At 39.5% G+C, this 19595-nt stretch overlaps 1 protein-coding gene across 2 annotated transcripts in view; it reads left to right on the top strand.

The window, feature by feature from the left end:
• ANO10 (anoctamin 10) overlaps positions 1-19595 on the top strand; it is a 210048-nt gene that overhangs the window by 20810 nt on the left and 169643 nt on the right. For both annotated transcript variants that reach the window (XM_073902670.1, XM_025884954.2), the window contains exons 5-9: positions 8725-8844; positions 11019-11588; positions 12652-12707; positions 14163-14237; positions 15885-16067. In XM_073902670.1, coding sequence (XP_073758771.1) covers positions 8725-8844; positions 11019-11588; positions 12652-12707; positions 14163-14237; positions 15885-16067 — 1004 coding nt within the window. The remainder of the gene's footprint in view (positions 1-8724; positions 8845-11018; positions 11589-12651; positions 12708-14162; positions 14238-15884; positions 16068-19595) is intronic.

Below are 19595 nucleotides of genomic sequence, written 5' to 3'. Positions count from 1 at the left end.
ACTGTGGTTTTGATTTGCATTTCCCTGGTGATTAGTGATATTGAGCATTTTTTCATGTGTCTGCTGGCCTTCTGTATGTCTTCTTTGGGAAAATGTTGGCCTCTGCCCATTTTTTAATCAGATTGTTTGGGTTTTTTTTTTTTTTTTTGGTTGCTGAATTGTATGAATTCCTTATATATTTTGGATGTTAACCCATTATCAGATATATCATTTGCAAGTATCTTCTCCCATTCAGTAGGTTGCCTTTTCATTTTCTTGGTGGTTTCCTTTGCTGTACAAAAGTTTTTAGTTTCATATAGACTCAATAGTTTATTTTTGCTTATGTTGCCCTTGCCTGAGGAGACAGAACCAAAAACATATTGCTAAGACCAGTGTAAGAGCTTACTGCCTGTACTCTTCTTAGGAGTTGTATGGTTTCAGGTCTTACATTTAAGTCTTTAATCCATTTTGAGTTTATTTTTGTATATGGTGTAAGAAATTGATCCATTTTCATTCTTTTACATGTAGCTGACCAGTTTTTCCAACACCATTTATTGAAGAGACTGTCATTTCCCCATTGTGTATTCTTGCCTCCTTTGTCATAGACTAATTGACTATATATGCATGGCTTTATTTCCTGGCTCTCTATTCTGTTCCATAGATCTACATATCTGTTTTTGTGCCAGTACCATACTCTTTTGATTATTGTAGCTTTATAGTATAGTTTGAAATCTGGGAACATGATACCTCCAGTTTTGTTCTTTCTCAAGATGGCTTTGGTTATGGGGGTGCCTGGGTGGCTCAGTCGTTAAGCATCTGCCTTTGGCTCAGGTCATGATCCCAGGGTCCTAGGATCGAGTCCTGCATCAGGCTCCTTGCACGGCGGGGAGTCTGCCTCCCTGCTCATGTGCTCACTCTCTCTCTCCTATCTCTGTCTCTCTCTCTCAAATAAATAAATAAAATCTTAAAAAAAAAAAAGATGGCTTTGGTTATTTGGGGTCTTTTGTGATTCCATACAAATTTTAGAATTATTTGTTCTAGTTCTATAAAAAATGCCATTGGTATTTTTATAGGGATTGCATTGAATTTGTAGATTGCTTTGGTTAGTATGAACATTTTAACAATATTAATTCTTCCAATCCATGAGCATGGTATATCTTTCCATTTATTTGTGTTATTTTCAGTTTCTTCCATCAGTGACTTACAGTTTTCAGAGTACAGGTCTTTCACCTCCTTTGTTAAATTAATCCTATGTATTTTATTATTTTTGATGCAATTGTAAATGGAATTGTTTTCTTAATTTCTCTTTATGATATTTTGCTATTAGTGTATAGAAACACAACAGATTTCTATATATTAATTTTATCTTATTCATCTTTACTGAATTCATTTAATCTAATAGTTTTTTGGTGGATTCTTTAGGTTTTTCTATATATAATAATATGCTATCTGCCAATAGTGACAGTTTGACTTTCTCCTTACCAATTTGAATGCCTTTTATTCCTTTTTGCTGTCTGATTGTTGCGGTTAGAACTTCTAATGCTATGTTGAATAAAAGTAGTGAGAGTAGATATCCTTGTCTTGTTCCTAATCTTGAGTGTGATGTTATTTGTGTTTTCTCTTATATATGGCCTTTATCATGTTGAGGTATGTTCCCTCTATACTCATTTTATTGAGAGTTTTTAGATCATAAATGGATGTAGAATTTTGTCAAATATTTTTTCTGCATCTATTGAGATGATCATATGATTTTTATCCTTCATTTTGTGAATGTGGTATATCACATTGATTGATTTGAGGACATCGAACCATCCTTGCATCCCTGGAATAAATTCCATTTGATTATGATGTGTGATCCTTTAAACGTATTATTGAATTTAGTTTGCTTATATTTTGTTGAGGATTTTTACCTCTATGTTCATCAGTGAAACTGGCCTGTAATTTTCTTTTTTTGTAGAATCTTTGTCTGGTTTTGGTATCAAGGTAAATTCTGGCCTCATAAAATGAATTTGCAAGTGTTCCTTTCTCTTGAAATTTTTAGAATAGTTTGAGAAAGATAGGTATTAACTGTTCTTTCAGTGTTTGGTGGAGGGGCACCTGGGTGGCTCAGTCAGTCAGTCGATAGTGTCTGACTCTGGATTTCAACTCAGGTCATGATCTCAGGGTTGTGAGACTGGGCCCCACGTCAGGCTCTAGGCTTAGCGTGGAGTCTGCTTGAGATTCTTCCTCTCCCTCTTCCCCTCCCCCTCCCCACTCATACTCTCTAAATAAAGAAATAACTAAATAAACGAAATGTTAAAAAAACTAAATGTTTGGTAAAATTCACCTGTGAGGCTGTTTGGTTCTGGCCTTTTCTTTGTTGGAAGTTTTTTGATTACTGATTCAGTTTCATTACTAGTAATCAGTCTGTTCAGATTTTCTCTTTCTTCCTATTTCAGTCTTCCCTGATAATTGAGTGTTTCCAGGAATTTATCAGTTTCTTCTAGGTTGTCCAGTTTGTTGGCATATAACTGTTGGTAGTAGTCTCTTATACTCCTTTGTATTTTTGTGATGTCAGTTGTAACTTGTCTTTCATTTCTAATTTTAATTTGCTTTCTCTTCTCTTCTTCCTTCCTTTCTTCTTCTTCTTCTTCTTCTTCTTCTTCTTCTTCTTCTTCTTCTTTTTTTGATGAGTCTTGTTTATCAATTTTGTTTATCTTTTTGAAGAACCAGCTACTAGTTTCTGTGATCTTTTCTATTATTTTTAAGTTCTCTATTTCATTTATTTCCACTTCGATCTTTATCATTTCCTTCCTTCTATTAACTTTGGGCTTTGTTCTTCTTTCTCCAGTTTATTTAGGTGTAAGGTTAGATTGTTTATTTGAGATTTTTCTGGTTTCTTGAGGTAGGCCTCTACTGCTATAAACTTCCCTCTTAGAGCTGCTTTTGTTGAGTCTCGTTGATTTTGGAACATTGTGTTTCTGTTTTCATTTGTCTCAAGGATTTTTTTGTTTTTGTTTTTAATTTCCTCATTGATCCATTGGCCATTGGTTCTTTTTAGTGTGTTCTTTGGCCTCTGTGTATAGATTTAAAAAAAAATTTTTTTTGTAGTTGATTTATAGTCTTATACCATTGTGGTCAGAAAAGATGCTTGATACAAGTTCAGTCTTCTTCAGTTTATTGAGACTTATTTTGTTCTCTAATATGTGATTTATCCTGCTGAATGTTCCATATGGACTTCAAAACAATGTATGTCCTGCTGGTTTTGTATGGAATTTTTTGTATGTATCTGTTAATTCCATCTGGTATAATGTGTCATTTTAAGACCACTGGTTTTTTAAATTGATTTTCTGCCTGGATGATTTGTGTTAGTGGAGCATTAAAGTCCCCTACTATTATTGTATTATTGTCAGTTTCTCCCTTTTTGGCTGTTAATATTTGCTTCACATACTTAAGTGCTTCTATGTTGGGTACATAGGTATTTACAACTGTTATATCCTCTTGTTGGATTGATATTTTTATTATGTAGGGCCCTTCTTTGTTATACAGTCTTTGTTTTACAGTCTATTACTACTCTAGCTTTCTTTTCATTTTCATTTTCATTTTCATGGAATATCTTTTCTCACCCTTCACTTTTAGTCTGGGCATGTTTTTAGGTCTGAAGTGAGTCTCTTAGGTAGCATATTGATGGGAGTCTTGTTTATTTACCCATTCAGTCGCCCTATATCTTTTGGATATACTTGGAACACTTTGTCCATTTATATTTAAAGTACGTATTGATAGGTACATACTTATTGCCATTTTGTTAATTATTTTTGGCTGTTTTTCTGGTTCTACTGTGTTCCTTCTTCTCTTGCTCACTTCCCTTATGATTTGATGATTTTCTTCAGTGTTATGTTTGAATTCCTTTCATTTTATTTTTTGTGTATCTATTACAGGTTTTTGGTTTGTGATTACCATGAGGTTCACATATAATACCCTATGTATGTAACAGTATGTTTCAAGTTGATGTTTGCTTAAGTTTGAACACATTCTAAAAGCACTACATTTTTACTCTCCCCCTCCCTGTTTTACATTTCTGCCATCATATTTCACATCTTTTTATTTTGTGTATCCTTTAACTAACTGTTGTAGATATTGTTGACTTACTACTTTTGTCTTTTAACCTTCATACTAGCTTTGTAAGTCATTCATCTACCACCTTTACTATATGTTCACTATTACAATTAGATTTTTTCTTTCAAAATTTTCTATTCTTTTCCACTTAAAGAAGTTCCTTTAACATTTCCTGTAAAGCAGGGTTAGTGGTGATGAACCCTTTTGTGTGGGAAACTCTTTATTTGTGCTTCAATTCTGAATGATAACCTTGCTGGGTAGACTGTTTCTCTTTGTGGGTTTTTCCCTTTCAGCACTTTGAATATATTGTGCCACTCCTTTCTGACCTGCAAAGTCTGCTGAAAAATCAGCTGACAGTATTAGGGTGTTCGCGTGTATGTAACTAGTTGCTTATTTCCTGCTGCTTTTGATATTTTCTCTTTAATTTTTGACATTTTCATTATTTTGTAACTTGGTATGAACCTCTTTGGGTTCCTCTTGTTTGGGGCTCTCTTTCCTTTTTGGACCTGGATGTCTGTTTTCTTGCCCAAGGTTCTCTTTCCTTTTTGGACCTGGATGTCTGTTTTCTTGACTGTTTCAGCTGTAACTTCTTTAAGTAAGTTTTCTGCTCCTTTCTCTTTATCTTCTCATTCTGGGACCTTTATAATGCAAATGTTAGTACCCTTGATATTGTCCTGAAGGTCTCTTGAACTATCCTCAGTCTTTTTTTTAAAGATTTTATTTATTTATTTGACAGAGAGAGAGAGAGAGGGAGAAGCAGGCTCCCTGCTGAGCAGAAAGCCTGATGTGGGCTTGATCCCAGGACCCTGGGATCATGACCTGAGGTGCCCCAACTATTCTCAGTTTTTGAAATTCTTTTTTCTTTTTACCATTCATCTAGGGTCATTTCTATTACCCTGTTTTACAGATTGCTGATCCATTATTCTGCATCCTCTAATCTGCTGTTGATTCCCTCTAGTATATTTTTCAATTCAGTTATTATATTCTTTGGCTCTGATTGGTTCTTATTTTATATTATTTCTTTCTTTCTTGAAATTCTTGCTGTGTTGATTAATTCTTCACCTGAGTTTGGTGAGCATCTTCATGACCATTACTTGGAACTCTTTATCAGGAAGATTGCTTGTCTCTTTTTCATTTAATTCTTTTTCTGAGGTTTTGTCTTGTTCTTTCATTTGGAACATATTCCTCTGTCTTCTCATCTTGCCTCTTTGTGTTTGTGTGTTTTAGGTAGATCAGCTACATCTCCTGGTCTTAAAGGAGTGGCCTTCTGTAGAAGGTGTACTGTGGGGCCCAGAAGTGCAGTCCCCTACTGGTCACCAGAATCAGCACCAGGGGTGTCCTTTGTGTGTTCCCTCCTATTTTGGGTGAGCCACAACTGTTGTGGGCTCATGGTGGATGGGAGCCCCTTTGGGGGAGCACCAGTTAAGGCAGAGATGGCCTGGGGGTTGTGCTGGGGTGGGAGCTACTTTGGGGGCTGCCTTCCAGGGTGGGGAGAGTTGAGCGGGCAGGTCTGCAGGGGAATACCAGGGTGGGGCTAGCAGTGCTAGTAAGGTAGATAGAGAGTGTCAGAACTCTTTCTTACCAGTACTAGGCCAGCTAGGTAGGGTGAGAAAAATGGCATCTGCCCATGCTTCCCTTCCTGGAGAAAGTTCCTGCAGTTCCCTGCAGCTCTGGCACATGCCCCAAAATTAGTCAGTCAATCTCCTTTATGTATGGCCCAGGCACTTTTCAAACTGCTGCCTCTGCACTAGGTCTTAGAGTGAGTATGTGGATGGGTCTTTTAAGAGTGGAGTCTTGTTTTCTTATAGCCCTCTGGCTGTGTTTGGATTAAGCCCTGCTGATTTTCAAAGCCAAACATTTTGGGACCCATCTTCCTGGTGCAGGTCCCCATGGCAAGATTGCCCCATGTGGGTCTTGAACCCCTCACTCCACAGGCAAGACCTCCCTGCATGTGATATCCCTTCCACTGCCATGCTGGGGGTGTGGGTCCCGATCAGACCGCTTCTCTGCCCCTCCTCTGCTTCTCGATGTGACTTTTTCTTTCTAGCTGTGGAAGAGTTGTTCTATATGTAGTTGTAGCCTTGGTGTGTCTGAGGAGAGGTGAGCTCCAATCTGCCATCTTGATCCTCCTGGGAAGCAGTTGTTTCTTTCTTTAAATAGGCCTGCACAGCATCATACATTCCTTTGAAGGTAAGGGTCATTTTAATTACATTCTTAGCTGACAAGAGAAAGTTAAAGGATTAAAAGAAAAACCTCTATTTTTAGAAGCTGAAATTGGAACCATGCTTTTGGCATTGATGGTGAAGAGAAGCCTGGTAATTTAGGACTTGAGGCTTTATATTCTGAGTCCTTCAGTCCACGGTCCTATTTTTAGAAGTAGCTGGTTTTTATGCCTGCCTAGAAAGTCATCTATAGTGGAATGGAGTCAGTTTTTTAAAAAGAACTTAGAAATACTAAAATAATGTAGATGTTTTCAGTTCAAAGTTGAATAACTTGACACAGTAATTGAAAAGGATAGTAATGGAAGAAAGAATAAAGTACAGCTGTACATCTTCAAATAAGAGATAGGAATCAGAACAGTTGTGGGTGACCGACTTTCACTCATGTGAGCTGAAGAAAAACCCACTGAAACACTTCAGAATAAAAAAACATTAAATAATGGATTTGACAGCATCAGTGGCTAGTATAACCATGTACCTTTTTCCCCTAATCAATGATATTTTGAGTGTATGCCTTTTTTAATCATTAAGGATTTCATCACATCCCTAGGTTTTCAAGACTTTTTAAAAAAGATTTATTTATTTTTAGAGAGAGAGAGCACGAGAGCAGGGGGAGGGGCAGAGGAAGAGGGAGAATCTTCAGCAGACTCCCTCCTGAGCATGGAGCCCCACCTGGGGCTCGATCTCACAACACTGAGATCATGACCTGAACTGAAATCTGTCAGACACAACTGACTGAGCCACCCAGGTGCCCCTGCTTTACTTTTAAATTACTCTGAAGGTTTTATGATAAGGCCTCTGTCTTGAGAATACTATCTCTCTTTGTTACATACAGTATTTCTACATGGAAAACTTAAAACATACTTTTCTTCGATGCTGCAGACATTCGTTTATCATCCTCCTGAAGGGCCTGTTGCTTAATACGCTCATCACTTGTCTTTGGTGATAAGGTAAATAGGAGATAAGGGAGGCAGCCCTTGGAAGAGGTGAGCTGATAAACCTTGAAGAGCTCAAAGCTTATCAGTGGATGAAAACAGCATCTCCAGCTCCTCTTTATGCAAATTCCATCTTATAAGCAGCTATATTCTTTAGAGACTCTACTAGAAACTTGTGTGGAAAGTAGTCCATCTCCCCACATATGGCACAGAGCACTGCATTGGAGCTCCCCATGTCTGCTGAACACACTTCCTGTTAATAGGACCTGAAAACCCACCCGCCCAGTGAGTCACTCTAAATTATGGATGAGAGAATGCCCTGTTTTCACTTACACTTACCAGGGGATATTGTCTTTGGTTAAATTCATTTGTCTCTTTCAAATATGTGCATGAGTGATAAAATCATACCAGTCAGCTGACTGCTGAAAGTCTGATCTTATTTAATTTTGATATTTGCTGTTTATAAACGTAAGCCTTTGTTATCAGATTAGAAAAGATGAAAATGATTCTGCAAATATTCAATATCATCAAGAATGAAAGGAACTGAACACTGTCTTCTTACTTTCACTGTAGTGGGAGGACAGATTGGTAAAGTCTTTCTAGGGGCAGTTTTATAATAGGTGTTCACATTTAAAATACATATGCTCTTGGACCTAGCAATTCTACTTCTAAGTGAGTTTGAGGAAATAGTGGACAGGTGGGAAAAGATATGTGTATAAGAATTTTAACATTTATTTATTTGTTTATGTATGTATTAAGATTTATTTAAGAGAGAGAGCACGACAGGGGGAGGGACAGAAGGAGAGACTCTCCCGCAGTCTCCCTGCTGAGCGTGGAGCCTGATGTCGGGCTCAATCCCAGGACCCTGAGATCATAACCTGAGCTGAAACCAAGAGTGGAATGCTTAACTGACTGAGCCACCCAGGCACCCTTAATTTTAACATATATAATGGCAAAAAAGTGGGGGGCAGGAAACAAGTATTTTTCAATAGAAGATTAAATTATAGCACTTCATACAAGGGAATATTATGATACTGTTAAAAAGGACATTTCATGTTTATAGGCATTGGCATTAAAAAACATTTGTTATACACTACTACATGAGAAAAGATTACAAAACCATGTGTATAGAATGATCTGACTTTTATTTTTATAATATATATTTATGGATGTTTGTTTTAAAGTTTGGTTTTACACAAAATTGCTGTTTACAGTGGTTATTTTTTGTGGGAGGATCTCTCCAATTCTAATTTGTACATTTCAGTATGGTTTAAAATTTTACATAAACTTGTATTGCTTTCATAGTTAAAGAAAATAGTCAAGATATTTACACGTGAAGAACAAAAGAATATATCCCTTTAGAGTGGGCAGTATACCACTGCTCCTTGTGTAGCACCCCTTCCTTCCTGGGCTGTCTCCCCAGCATTTGAAGTGTGTCACAGTGATGAGTGATCTCAAATCCCTTTTATCTAGTTTGGCACATTTTCCCTCCACAGTGAGAAGATTGCTTACCTCTGGCATCGTGATTCAGGTGTTCCCACTGCATGATAATGAAGCCCTAAAGAAGCTGGAGGACAGCTGGTACACCCGGTTGGCTTTGAAGTATCAGCCCTTAGGTACATGTCAATACCTGTTCTCATAGAGAACGAGGAGTGCTAACGAGGCGTCCTGATTCAGCAGTGGTGCTTTCTCACCATCTCGGGTAGATGTTTAATGCTCTGCTGGGCAAGGCTCACCAGCTGCATGGGCAAAAATTGGGGTTGGATAAGATGGTTTACATGACCTACTTAGTAATTTATTTTATTTCTAATAGCATTTCTTATGGGCCGAATGACAGGCTTTCATTAAATTTCACCAACAGCACAGGCTGTTCAGGGTGGCCTTCATAAGTACATGTCCGCGTTGGTGTAGGACAGATTTTAGGAGAATTTCATTTGACTGTGAATATCCTGTATTTGAAAATTTCTCTTTCTTTAGAGCTAATAATTTGAGTGGACCAAGCTGTGCTCATTTTTAGGGGCAGACTAACAGGCCTAAACATCTTTTGAGGTAGTTTGTAAGGATCTTGGTGCATATTACTGAATCTATCCCTTTTCTCTGAATACAGTTATGAGAGTACCCATTAATTTATTTGGTATGTGTTGAGCATTACTGTATGCAAACTGACATCAGTGTGGGTATTCAGATTTTTGGCTTAGTTATGTTTCTCTAAGCATAAGGATTATTAAGCTGTTAGATTTTACCATAAGCGTTGCTATCCATATTTCTTTCAAGGGCATTTCTCTTTTGACTTTGTTTAAAGGAATCCCTCTAAAATAATTTTATTTCTAATTTCCATTCCTAAAAACAGCTACTATAATATTGTAACAGTAAATAAAAATTTGTTTTTAAAATGAAAATTTGAAATTGCATTAGAATTTTTTCTTGTATCCTTTGAAAGGAAAAGCTTGTTTTTAATAGTTCGAGGTAAATACACTAGTAGTTTTGTGTTACACTTATTGACATTTTTTTCACTTTGTGTGGCATTTAGGTGCAGTAAATTTAAGTATTGCCCCTAGCACTTGTAGGTGACAGTATCCAGTAGCTGCTTAGAAAGTGAGGGGAAAAGTGAGTTGATGGTGAAGGCTGAGCATGGTTGTGGTAGAGGGTGTGAGGCTTTGGGGGGTGCTGGGACTGGTGATAGCAGCTGGGGCACAGGTGAATCTTGACCTTCCCCTTAAGATCAAAAGAGGGATGTCATGTGATTTGGAGCCCAGAACCCTGAGCACTGTTTTTTTTTTCATTGTTTGGATATCCTTTGACCTGATTCAGATTTGAGGTGACCTGATCATACCAACTATTTTAGCATGTCCGTAGGTTAGTTAGAAGAATAAGGATAGGGGAAAATAGCTTATACCAGTTTACTCTGACCCATCTGCACAGACGATCTGACACATTTTCTTGAAGTTTTAACTGCATATAATTAACCAAGAAATAATAACCCCATTATTGGACCTCCCCAGCCCCTGCATCGCACCCTGATCCCAGTGCAGGATGCTTTTACAACCCAGGCACTCACCCAGGTAGATGCAGCTGGCAAAGAATGTAGTGTTTTGAGACCCCTTTTGGGTTAGCTCCTGCCAAGTTCATAGAATATTTAACAGTGATGTTGCTTGTCCCTTCTTTTGCCCAGTTCTTATAGGAAGGTATAGAGATAAATGTGTCCCATGGCTGTTCTAGAAGTTAATGTGTAGAATATTGTTTTGTACTTTTGAATAGCTTTTCTCCAGTGTATTGAATCATTTGCCATGGCACATTGATGAAAATTTACATTTTTGGATAGCGGGAGCAGATACTGTGGATGGGGAGTCTTCTGTGAAAAGAACATCTATAACTATGATATTAAAGTGAGAGAAAGGCAGGGAATATAAATTAAACCCACAAATTAAAATGGCTCATTGGCTATGGCTGAGTTTAAGCTAGGATCGTAGAGATTTGGGACAAGCCCCAAGCTGAGTATTTCTTTGGGAAGAGGGCATCCATCAGATAAGGAAGTAAAGAGGAAACAGACCCCGGGTGCCTTTCAGAGCAGCCCCGGCCTGGGCTCTAAGCTGGGGCAAGTATTGGGCTCGCTCTCCAGGCAAGTGGGGTCTTTGTACTGCATGGAAGATGGATTTACTATTGCACACTGATTGGGAAATGAGGGTATTAAATGATCCGCACTTAACTACAAAAATAAATAAGCTTACTTGAAATGGTGAAAGTCTTTGGTAGTCTCTACTTAAGGTCTTTTTTTTCCCTTTCGTTGTAGACCGTATTCGTGACTACTTTGGGGAAACAATCGCTCTTTACTTTGGATTTTTGGAATATTTCACTGTTGCCTTAATCCCTATGGCAGTCATTGGGTTACCTTACTATTTGTTTGTGTGGGAAGACTATGACAAGTATGTGATCTTCGCCTCCTTCAACCTGATCTGGTCCACAGTGATCCTGGAAGTGTGGAAGCGTGGCTGTGCCAATATGACCTACAGGTGGGGGACACTTGTCATGAAGAGACAGTTTGAGGAGCCCCGGCCAGGATTCCATGGGGTCCTGGGTATCAATCTTGTCACTGGTAGGGAGGAACCTCTCTACTCCAGCTACAAGAGGCAGTTGCGCATTTACCTGGTCTCTCTGCCCTTTGTATGCCTCTGTCTCTATTTCTCCCTGTATGTCATGATGATTTACTTTGACATGGAGGCCTGGGCCTTGAGTCTACATGAGAGCAGTGGATCCGAGTGGACCAGTGTCCTGTTGTATGTGCCCAGCATCATCTATGCCATTGTGATTGAGATCATGAACCGCCTCTATCGATACGCTGCCGAGTTTCTAACTTCATGGGGTAAGACGTGATGCTTGCATTTATGTCTTATTTGCCTATAGGAAATGTTGCTTGGATTGTAGGATTCCTATAACTGCAGCTTTGCAAAGCAAGATGTTGCTGGGGCTCACTATAGAGACGTAAGGAGGAGTTCATCAGCTTTGTGGGTTCTGATGCTCTCACCTCCCGGTTATTGTGGCCGTCATAGACGAATGTTAGTCACTGCATCCCAGGTGCCCTGCTAACTCTCTGTCTGTGGTATCTCATTTTCACCTCCTCAGCACACCATGAAATAGAAGTTATCTCACCGTTTTAGGGATAAAGACCCTGAGAGTTAGCAATGTTCAGGCAAATTGTAGAGCCAGGCTGATCCAGACCTCTCTGTGTCTAAAACCTGTGATCCCAATACTATAATTTTGTATTTTTTGTTGGGGGTAAAGTAGATTGAATTATCTTCAGATACTTTGGCCAAGTGAACTATGTCTAGTGTCTGAGAAACAATTATCTAATGGTTTAGAGCACCAAGGATTGCCACTGGCCTTAGTAGAGTGGGTACTCTTGTATTTATCTGTGCCAAAGGGGAATGGATATAGTTTAAAAATGGTCTTGGGGCGCCTGGGTGGCTCAGTCAGTTAAGCGTCTGCCTTCGGCTCAGGTCATGATCCCAGGGTCCTGGGATCGAGCCCCATGTCAGGCTCCCTGCTCGGCGGGAGCCTGCTTCTCCCTCTCCTCCCCACTTGTGCTCTCTCTTGCTATCTCTGTCACTATCTGTCTCTCTCTCTCAAATAAAGAAATAAAATCTTAAAAAAATTGTCTTGACAGGCCATTCTCTATTTATTCACTCAGACAAGTAAATATGCGATGTTATTCCCTAGGAAGAAGTCTATATTTTAACTTCATGGACCATAAAGATGTTTATGTTATTTTTAATAGTCATTTAACAGCTATGACAGTCTGGCATGTTCACTCACTGAGGCTCTGGTGCCTGACATCTCTGCCTCAGCTCATCTGCCTTTACTCCACAATGGCCTCCCCTACTGCGTGCTTATCTAAGAGAAATTTCCTCTCCTTTTCAATATTTTAGAGAACCACAGATTGGAATCTGCCTACCAGAATCATCTAATTCTGAAAGTTTTAGTGGTGAGTAGAGTTTTTATATACAAATCCATTTGAATTTTGAAACTTACGTATACTAGTTAATACTTAGGAGTATAAATAGGAAGGCTGGCTTCTAATTTAAGATATCAGATAGTTAATATATTTTGTATAGGCAGGCAAAGATTGATTAAGTGTGTTTACATATACGTTCAGTAGTCTTATTACCTATGTGTGTGTTGTAAGACTTCCAAGTATAGAAATTAGTGGTTTAGCCAATCTCTAGTAATTTAAAAAGCTAATTAACCATGTTACAGACATGTTTCTGTTCTTTTCCTTTTGGTGACTTCTTTGTTTCACTCTTCAACAATTCTTCCAATTCAGTTCAGTGATGGACCATTACATTTTTTGAAAGATGTACCATTAGATGGACTAATTTTGTGAAAGAAATTTCCAAAGTCCAAGAGGTTTCCAGCATGTTTTAGTGGGTAGGAGGAAAGAAATGGAGAGAAGGCATAGTGTAACCTGCTTGCTGTTTGTGTAAAAGCTCACACATTATGCCTGTTTCCATCATTATTAAAAATAATAAATACCAGCTTGGAAGCCCCTCATTTATCAGGAGGTTATCTCAGCCATTGGTAACATAACTGAGGATCAAGAAAGGTGCAGAAAGAATCCTCTGAACTCTCAACTGGAGCACAGCCCCTGTACCTTACTCCCAGGAAAGGATTCCAGAAAAACGAGTTTTTGTTCCAGCTACAGAAGTCATTCTAAGAAGCTTATTGATCTAGTTTTTCAGGCCTTAACAGATTAGAAACTACTGATAGGAAGGTGTTTAGGTTTCTGGAAGAAGGTAAACTTATAGAGGCAAGAGTGGTAAGGAAATAGAAAATTTTTCATAAGTATGTAATAAAAATTCAACAGTTTTAGCAGTTTGGACATTAGAAAAGGTGCAAGCAGCCATACATACTAAAAAGTCTTTGAAGGCATCATGCTTCAAATCACTGTGAGATCACTGATATTCCGAATGCCGGGGCTGTCTGGCTGTCCTGGTATCTCCCCGCGGCACAGGGGAGTGCCAGGCCTTGCAGGGAGCGAAGCACTGCTAGTGAGGACTCCAGAGAGATGCCCCTTGCCAGGTCTGCATGACTCTTCAAATGGACAGGGGGTGGGCCCCCCCACTGGCTATCTGGGGTGCTGTTTGGGGGTGGGAAAGCCTGGGCCTTGTGTTGGAGTGTAGTGGAGATGCGCTGGCACTGTTCTGGAGTCCCAAAGCCGTTGGTCCTCCAGGCTCGAGGCAGGTCCCAGAGAACTCCTTTGCTCGCCCCTTGTGTTCTTTCCAGAGTTTGTGGACGTGCTTAGTGAGGAGGAATAGGGAGAAACAAGTCTATGGCATCTTGTCAGGACTGGAAGTCCCCTCATTACAGTTTTAATGCTATATTTCCAATTTTGATGAAGTACTGTAAAGCAGTGTGAAATCTTGCTCTCTTTTTTTGACAGTTCAACTTTCTGAATTGCTTTGCCTCGCTTTTTTACATTGCCTTTGTCTTGAGGGATATGAAGCTGTTGCGTCAGGTGAGTGAATAGCAGAAGGTTACAGGTTTTAGAGGTACTTTCCTATATTCAGGGAATGTAATTGTCTTCACATTATTATTTTTACAAATGAAGTCTTACATTTTGTATATTTCTAAGCCAACTCTAAATAAAAAAACAGCCATTGTACTGTATATCATGCTCAACTGAAAAATTAGTTGAAGCTAACCAACTTGTAAAATTAATCATATAGTAGTGAAAAATAAATCGTTCATCTCAAAGCTCGTAAAAGCAATTCTAATAAAGAACGCGTATTCCTTAATTGAAGTTTGTGTGTGTCCCAGAGTGAGGGATGATTGATAGGACTTTAAATACATTTCACTTTGAATAAGTTGTTAAACTTTAGAGACCAGCAGATCCTATGCAATGCTGTGTCTTTTCTGCAGTGTTTCAGAAGTCTGACGTTTACTTTGGTGTATTGCCATTCTTGGATCACAAATGCCAGTGAATGATAAATTGAGTACAGATTATTGCTATCTAAATTATCTTTTTTATAATTGAGCCAGCTATCAGTAAGGGCTGTTCCTTCTTGGTTTTAATATACTGTGATCGTTAGTAAAAAAAAAAAATCAAAAGCCTAGGCTTGGGATCATTTTTCAGGAAATTGTATAATCAGAGAAAGATTTTGTAGTTATGGTTCTAACAGCTTGCATAAAAGTGAAATCAAATGCTGTGTTTCTTAACAATACTACATATATTGCTACTTTTTTTGGAAAATTTAAAGTTCAAATTAGTACATTTTGTAATTGATAAGTTAAATGTACATACTGTCTTCTGTCCTGCCATTAGTGTATTAGTAAGGTATGACTTCTCATTTCTAGTACCTTAGAGAGTCTCCTTTTTTAACAGGAGATGAGGGATGAGGATGGGGAGGACTTTTTAAATAATATAATTTTAATACCAGAAAAGGTGGTATGTGATACAAACACTTCTGTCTGCCTGGGGTAAGTAGAAATTGACACAGCATTTCTGGAAACTACTTGGGCAGCTTTGCCAAGAACCTTAATCCATCCCTACGTAGTAAATCATCAGAGATAGAGCAAAGATTCATGTACACAGGTATCCAGGGAGCAGCATTTATAGTAGTGAAAGATGGGAATAATAAAGTCAACAACAGTCCATGGGCCACTTGTATTTTCACATGTGACTGGAAAGAAATATCCTACGATGTCAGGAGTGGTTCCATCATGCTTGTGGAATTATGGGTGGCTTTTTCTCTTTTCTAAGTTTTCTCCAATGAGGGAGGATATATTCGTTTTATACTTTTTTTTAAGTTTGGCCAAACTGCTTTTTTTTCAAAGTTGGCAATATCATGTAGATTATTATGTTGTAGCAAGGATGAGATGACAAAAAAACACAATTTTAAGTAAAATTGTTCCCCTGCCAACTCGTAATTGATTTCTTATTATAATCTTATTTATATCGCAACTTTTTTGTATTTTAATATGTCTTAACTGTGAAAAAACAATAAATTGGAAATATTATTCTAGCACCTAGCTTTTCCAATACTAGTTTTTATTAATAGTATACTATTTGTTGAAGGTTCCATTTTATTTACTATATGATTATACATATACCATGATCTTATTAAGCTACATTGTCAGATTCCATTTGTGTGCTTCTTTTTAGAGCTTGGCCACTCTCCTCATTACCTCCCAGATCCTTAACCAAATTATGGAATCTTTTCTTCCTTACTGGCTCCAAAAGAAGCACCATGTGCAGGTGAAGAGGAAGGTGCAGGCGTTAAAAGCGGACATCGATGCTACATTATATGAACAAGTTGTCCTGGAGAAAGAAATGGGAACCTACTTGGTAAGTTTGAATATTGCTGAATTAACCATTGACTCAAAGGGAGTAACAGTCATGCACGGAGCGTAACAAATGTGTCTAGGTTCACTGTCTCAGATGTGGCTACTTTGTAAGTGTTGTTCCTGCCAGCCAGCGTCCTCACCAAGAGCTACATTAAAGCTTAAAAAAAGGTGGAACTGGGCATTGAAGTGTTGCTGCCTTACATCTGAAGTCAGCAGCAGAGGGGGAGCTTGGCCAGTTTTGTCGCTGCTCTGCAGAGGCTTGAGGCGGCTGTTGCTGCAAAGATGCTGGAGCCAGGAAGGGATGGGAAGGCTGCGGAGGGGCAGCACCTGCTGGCTCGGGGCCCTGCCGGCGCCTGGAGGACCCTGAAGCCCGCTGCTGAACTGGAGCGCCAGTCGGCAGAGTCATTTCTAGTTTAAATTACTTACTGGCATGGTGAATACAAATGGTCTGAGTTCACCAGGGATCTGCGGGCTCTGTGGTCACTCGTAACAGCTCCCAAACCTGACCATGTGTTCGTGGGCAAGGGCTATCAGGGTCCCGTCCGCCCCAGGTCACTGTTTATCCTGCACCTTCCTTCTCGGCGTGGGACCCTTCTGAGGGAAATAGATGCTGCAGTGGCTCATCAGTGAGGGTCCCTTACTGGTAAACTCTCTTGTCTTGTCTTCCATCTTGATGAATCGTCGTTTGAGTTTCTTGGCTTATGTGCCCCCTTTTCTCATATGTGTACGAGTTTTAGTTGGTACCTTCATCTCGAGGAGGAGTATGTTCTCTCTCTGCTCACTCTTCCCTCCCTTATTTTCACAACTGTCCCCTGAGCTGCTAAGTCCTTAGTCCAGAACCAGGTGTTTGTAGCCCAGAGCTCCCACCTGGTGATGACCTCAGGGATTTTGGAGAGCCAGTAAAGTAGCATGCTGTTGGCCCAAGCTATACTTCCAGAGCGGCAACTGTGGCTTTTTTCAGCCCCCTTTCAGGGACAGTGTTCCGCTGTCCTAGCTCCTGGTTTTGTGCAAACAGCCTGGCCCCAGTTATGCTGTGCTGGAGTGGGGTGCCTTAATCCCCTGCTCCATGGATGCAGATATGGCTACCTTTCTTGGCCAGGTTCCTGCTTACCACCTTGCATTTTGTTCCATTTCTCACCTATGCAGCTGTTTTTCTAGTTTTTGAGTGGTGATATGCCTCTCTTGAAAATATACATGTATGCACTAGCATTTTCTGTCACTGCTGTCTTTGGGGGAGAATGTGATTCAAAGTATGAATTTATAGCACACTTGACCAGTAACACGATTTATATTTATATGTGAAGTGTCAGAGAAAACACAGGTGCATGTGTGCACATGAGCACACACAACACACATACATATACGCACGCAGGAAGACTTAAAGGAACACATTTGCACAGTGTGGTGCCATCTTGCCTGAATTGGTTGAGGGCTAGCTTACTGTGGCCTAAAAACTCCGTCTAATTCACACTGTCTGAATCCTTTCCTTGCCTGTTCTGGGGAGTGGTATTTCTGGCTGTATTTATTTTTCATCCTTCACTCTTTTATGGAAGCCAACCAGCAGTCTTTCCCCCAAGCTCTTTATTCCATCCCCTGTGCATCCCCTCTCATTTTTAGAGGCCTCTTTCCCAGTGCCCACCTGGAGCTCCCCCATCTCCCACTTCCCCTTTGCCCTACCCCACCTGTCAGCAGCCCTCCTGCCCCAAACCAAGCAAACCCTCACATCTTCTGCTCTTCGTGTCCTATCTTTCCTGCCCCTCACAGTTTCTTGAAATAATTCTCCATATTATCATCTTTACTTCCCTACTTCTCTTCCTGTAATCAGTTAGAATCTACTTTCATCTCTTCTTTTTCTCTGAATTATTTGGGCAAACAATATCATCCCCTGAAGTGCTCCAAACCAAATTCACACTCTTCTCTAGACCAGTTTCTTCTTCTTTTCCCCTGGCTCAGTGAATGGTATACAGTAATTCAAGCAATATGCCCCTCGCCCTAGCAATTTTAAGTCACCTAAGAACTGTTTGCTAATAAAGTGGCACTGCCAGAATCTTAGACCTCACCTTTTTGGCACTTGATGACATCTGATAATACCTTTATGAAGGAAGGTAAGATAAAAATTGCTTTTCCCGTGTTAATAAAAGACAAATGAAGCTCTATGTTGTGAATCACTTGGCAAGTAAATCAGGATCAAGATTCAAGACTTTGCTCTTCCAGTTGAGTCTTTCTGTCATTGAGCACAGGCTCTCTGATGTGAAGTAAAGGAAATAGTGCACTAGTTTCTCTTGCAGGTCCTGGGTCTGTGAGTGAACGCTGGGTTAGCGCTGCTTCTCCTTGACTTGGTTGCATGACCCTGTGTGATCTGATGCATTTCGCCCTCCTAACCTGTATGTCCGCCTCTACTCTCTCCACTGGAGTGACAACCCAATATTTGCTCTTTCAACTCTCTCCATGTACTGGGAGAGGGGACATGCTTTTCGGTCACATTTGATCTAGATTGTTACCTATGCACTGATCCTTCCCTCGTGGTGTATTTTTCCCCTCCCTGAAGTCAGTGAACTTAGAATTGTGTTTTCTGTAAAGCTCATCCTGACTGCTCTATATGAATCTAAAATAATATTACCGAGTTTTGGGAAAAAAAAAACAATCTGGCTGAAACACAAAAAAACAGTATAAAAGTAATACTTGTTATGCACTATAGGAAACTTAGATAATTCAGGACAGAGTAAAAAGTAAGGAAAAAGAAAACCTCCATAATTGTCCCCACTAGGCGTAGTCCGCTAGGGTCTTCTGACCCTGCTGCACCAGCCACAGGGCTAAGGCCATGTAGCGCCTCAGTCTGCATACTGCCCCTCTCCTGTGAACTGCCAGTTCACGTCCAACTGCATAGCTGCATGAGTATGAATTTTCATGATGAATACTCCAATTAGAGCAGCATATTGCCACACAGTAAATGAGCTGCCTTCTAGTAAGCTAGACAGTAAGAAATTTGCTAAAAACATAAACGAGTGTTACTCTCTACACTGTTTTTGTCTTAGAAAATGTAATTACTTTTCAAGCAGTATTTTATTGATTAATGTTTTTATTTAAATGAATCAATAAGAAATATTTTTTTTACAGTCTTGAGTTTTAATTTCAAATATGGTAAATATCAAATACAAAACAAGAAAAGAAACTGAGTAGAAGTGGAATCTGACCAGTGTAGGTAGAACTCCTACAAACAAAAGGCCTTTGGTGTCCTCATTTTTAAGAGTTTAGGGCTTCAGAGACCAAAAAGCTTGAAAACTGCAAATCTAGAATAACCGCCCGGCCTTTTTGTTTTTCAAGGCATTGGTTTTGGTGCAGCCAAGTTGGTCCCCTGGTTTCCTCATAAGATTCAAGCTTAACAATTACCGAAAGGTACCATCATTATACCCTATCAGGGGGCATGATGTCAGGTTGCCCCCTGTGTGGGGCTGCCTTGTTTGATTCCTTGATTGACCTGGTGATAGGCAGATTATAGAGGCAGTTTTTCACTTTGTAATGAATAAGT

Source organism: Callorhinus ursinus, unplaced genomic scaffold, assembly GCF_003265705.2.
Source record: "Callorhinus ursinus isolate GAN/ISIS: 27379988/994484 unplaced genomic scaffold, GSC_fseal_2.0 scaffold1, whole genome shotgun sequence".
Lineage (NCBI taxonomy): Eukaryota > Metazoa > Chordata > Mammalia > Carnivora > Otariidae > Callorhinus > Callorhinus ursinus.
This window is presented reverse-complemented; position numbering and strand designations above follow the sequence as displayed.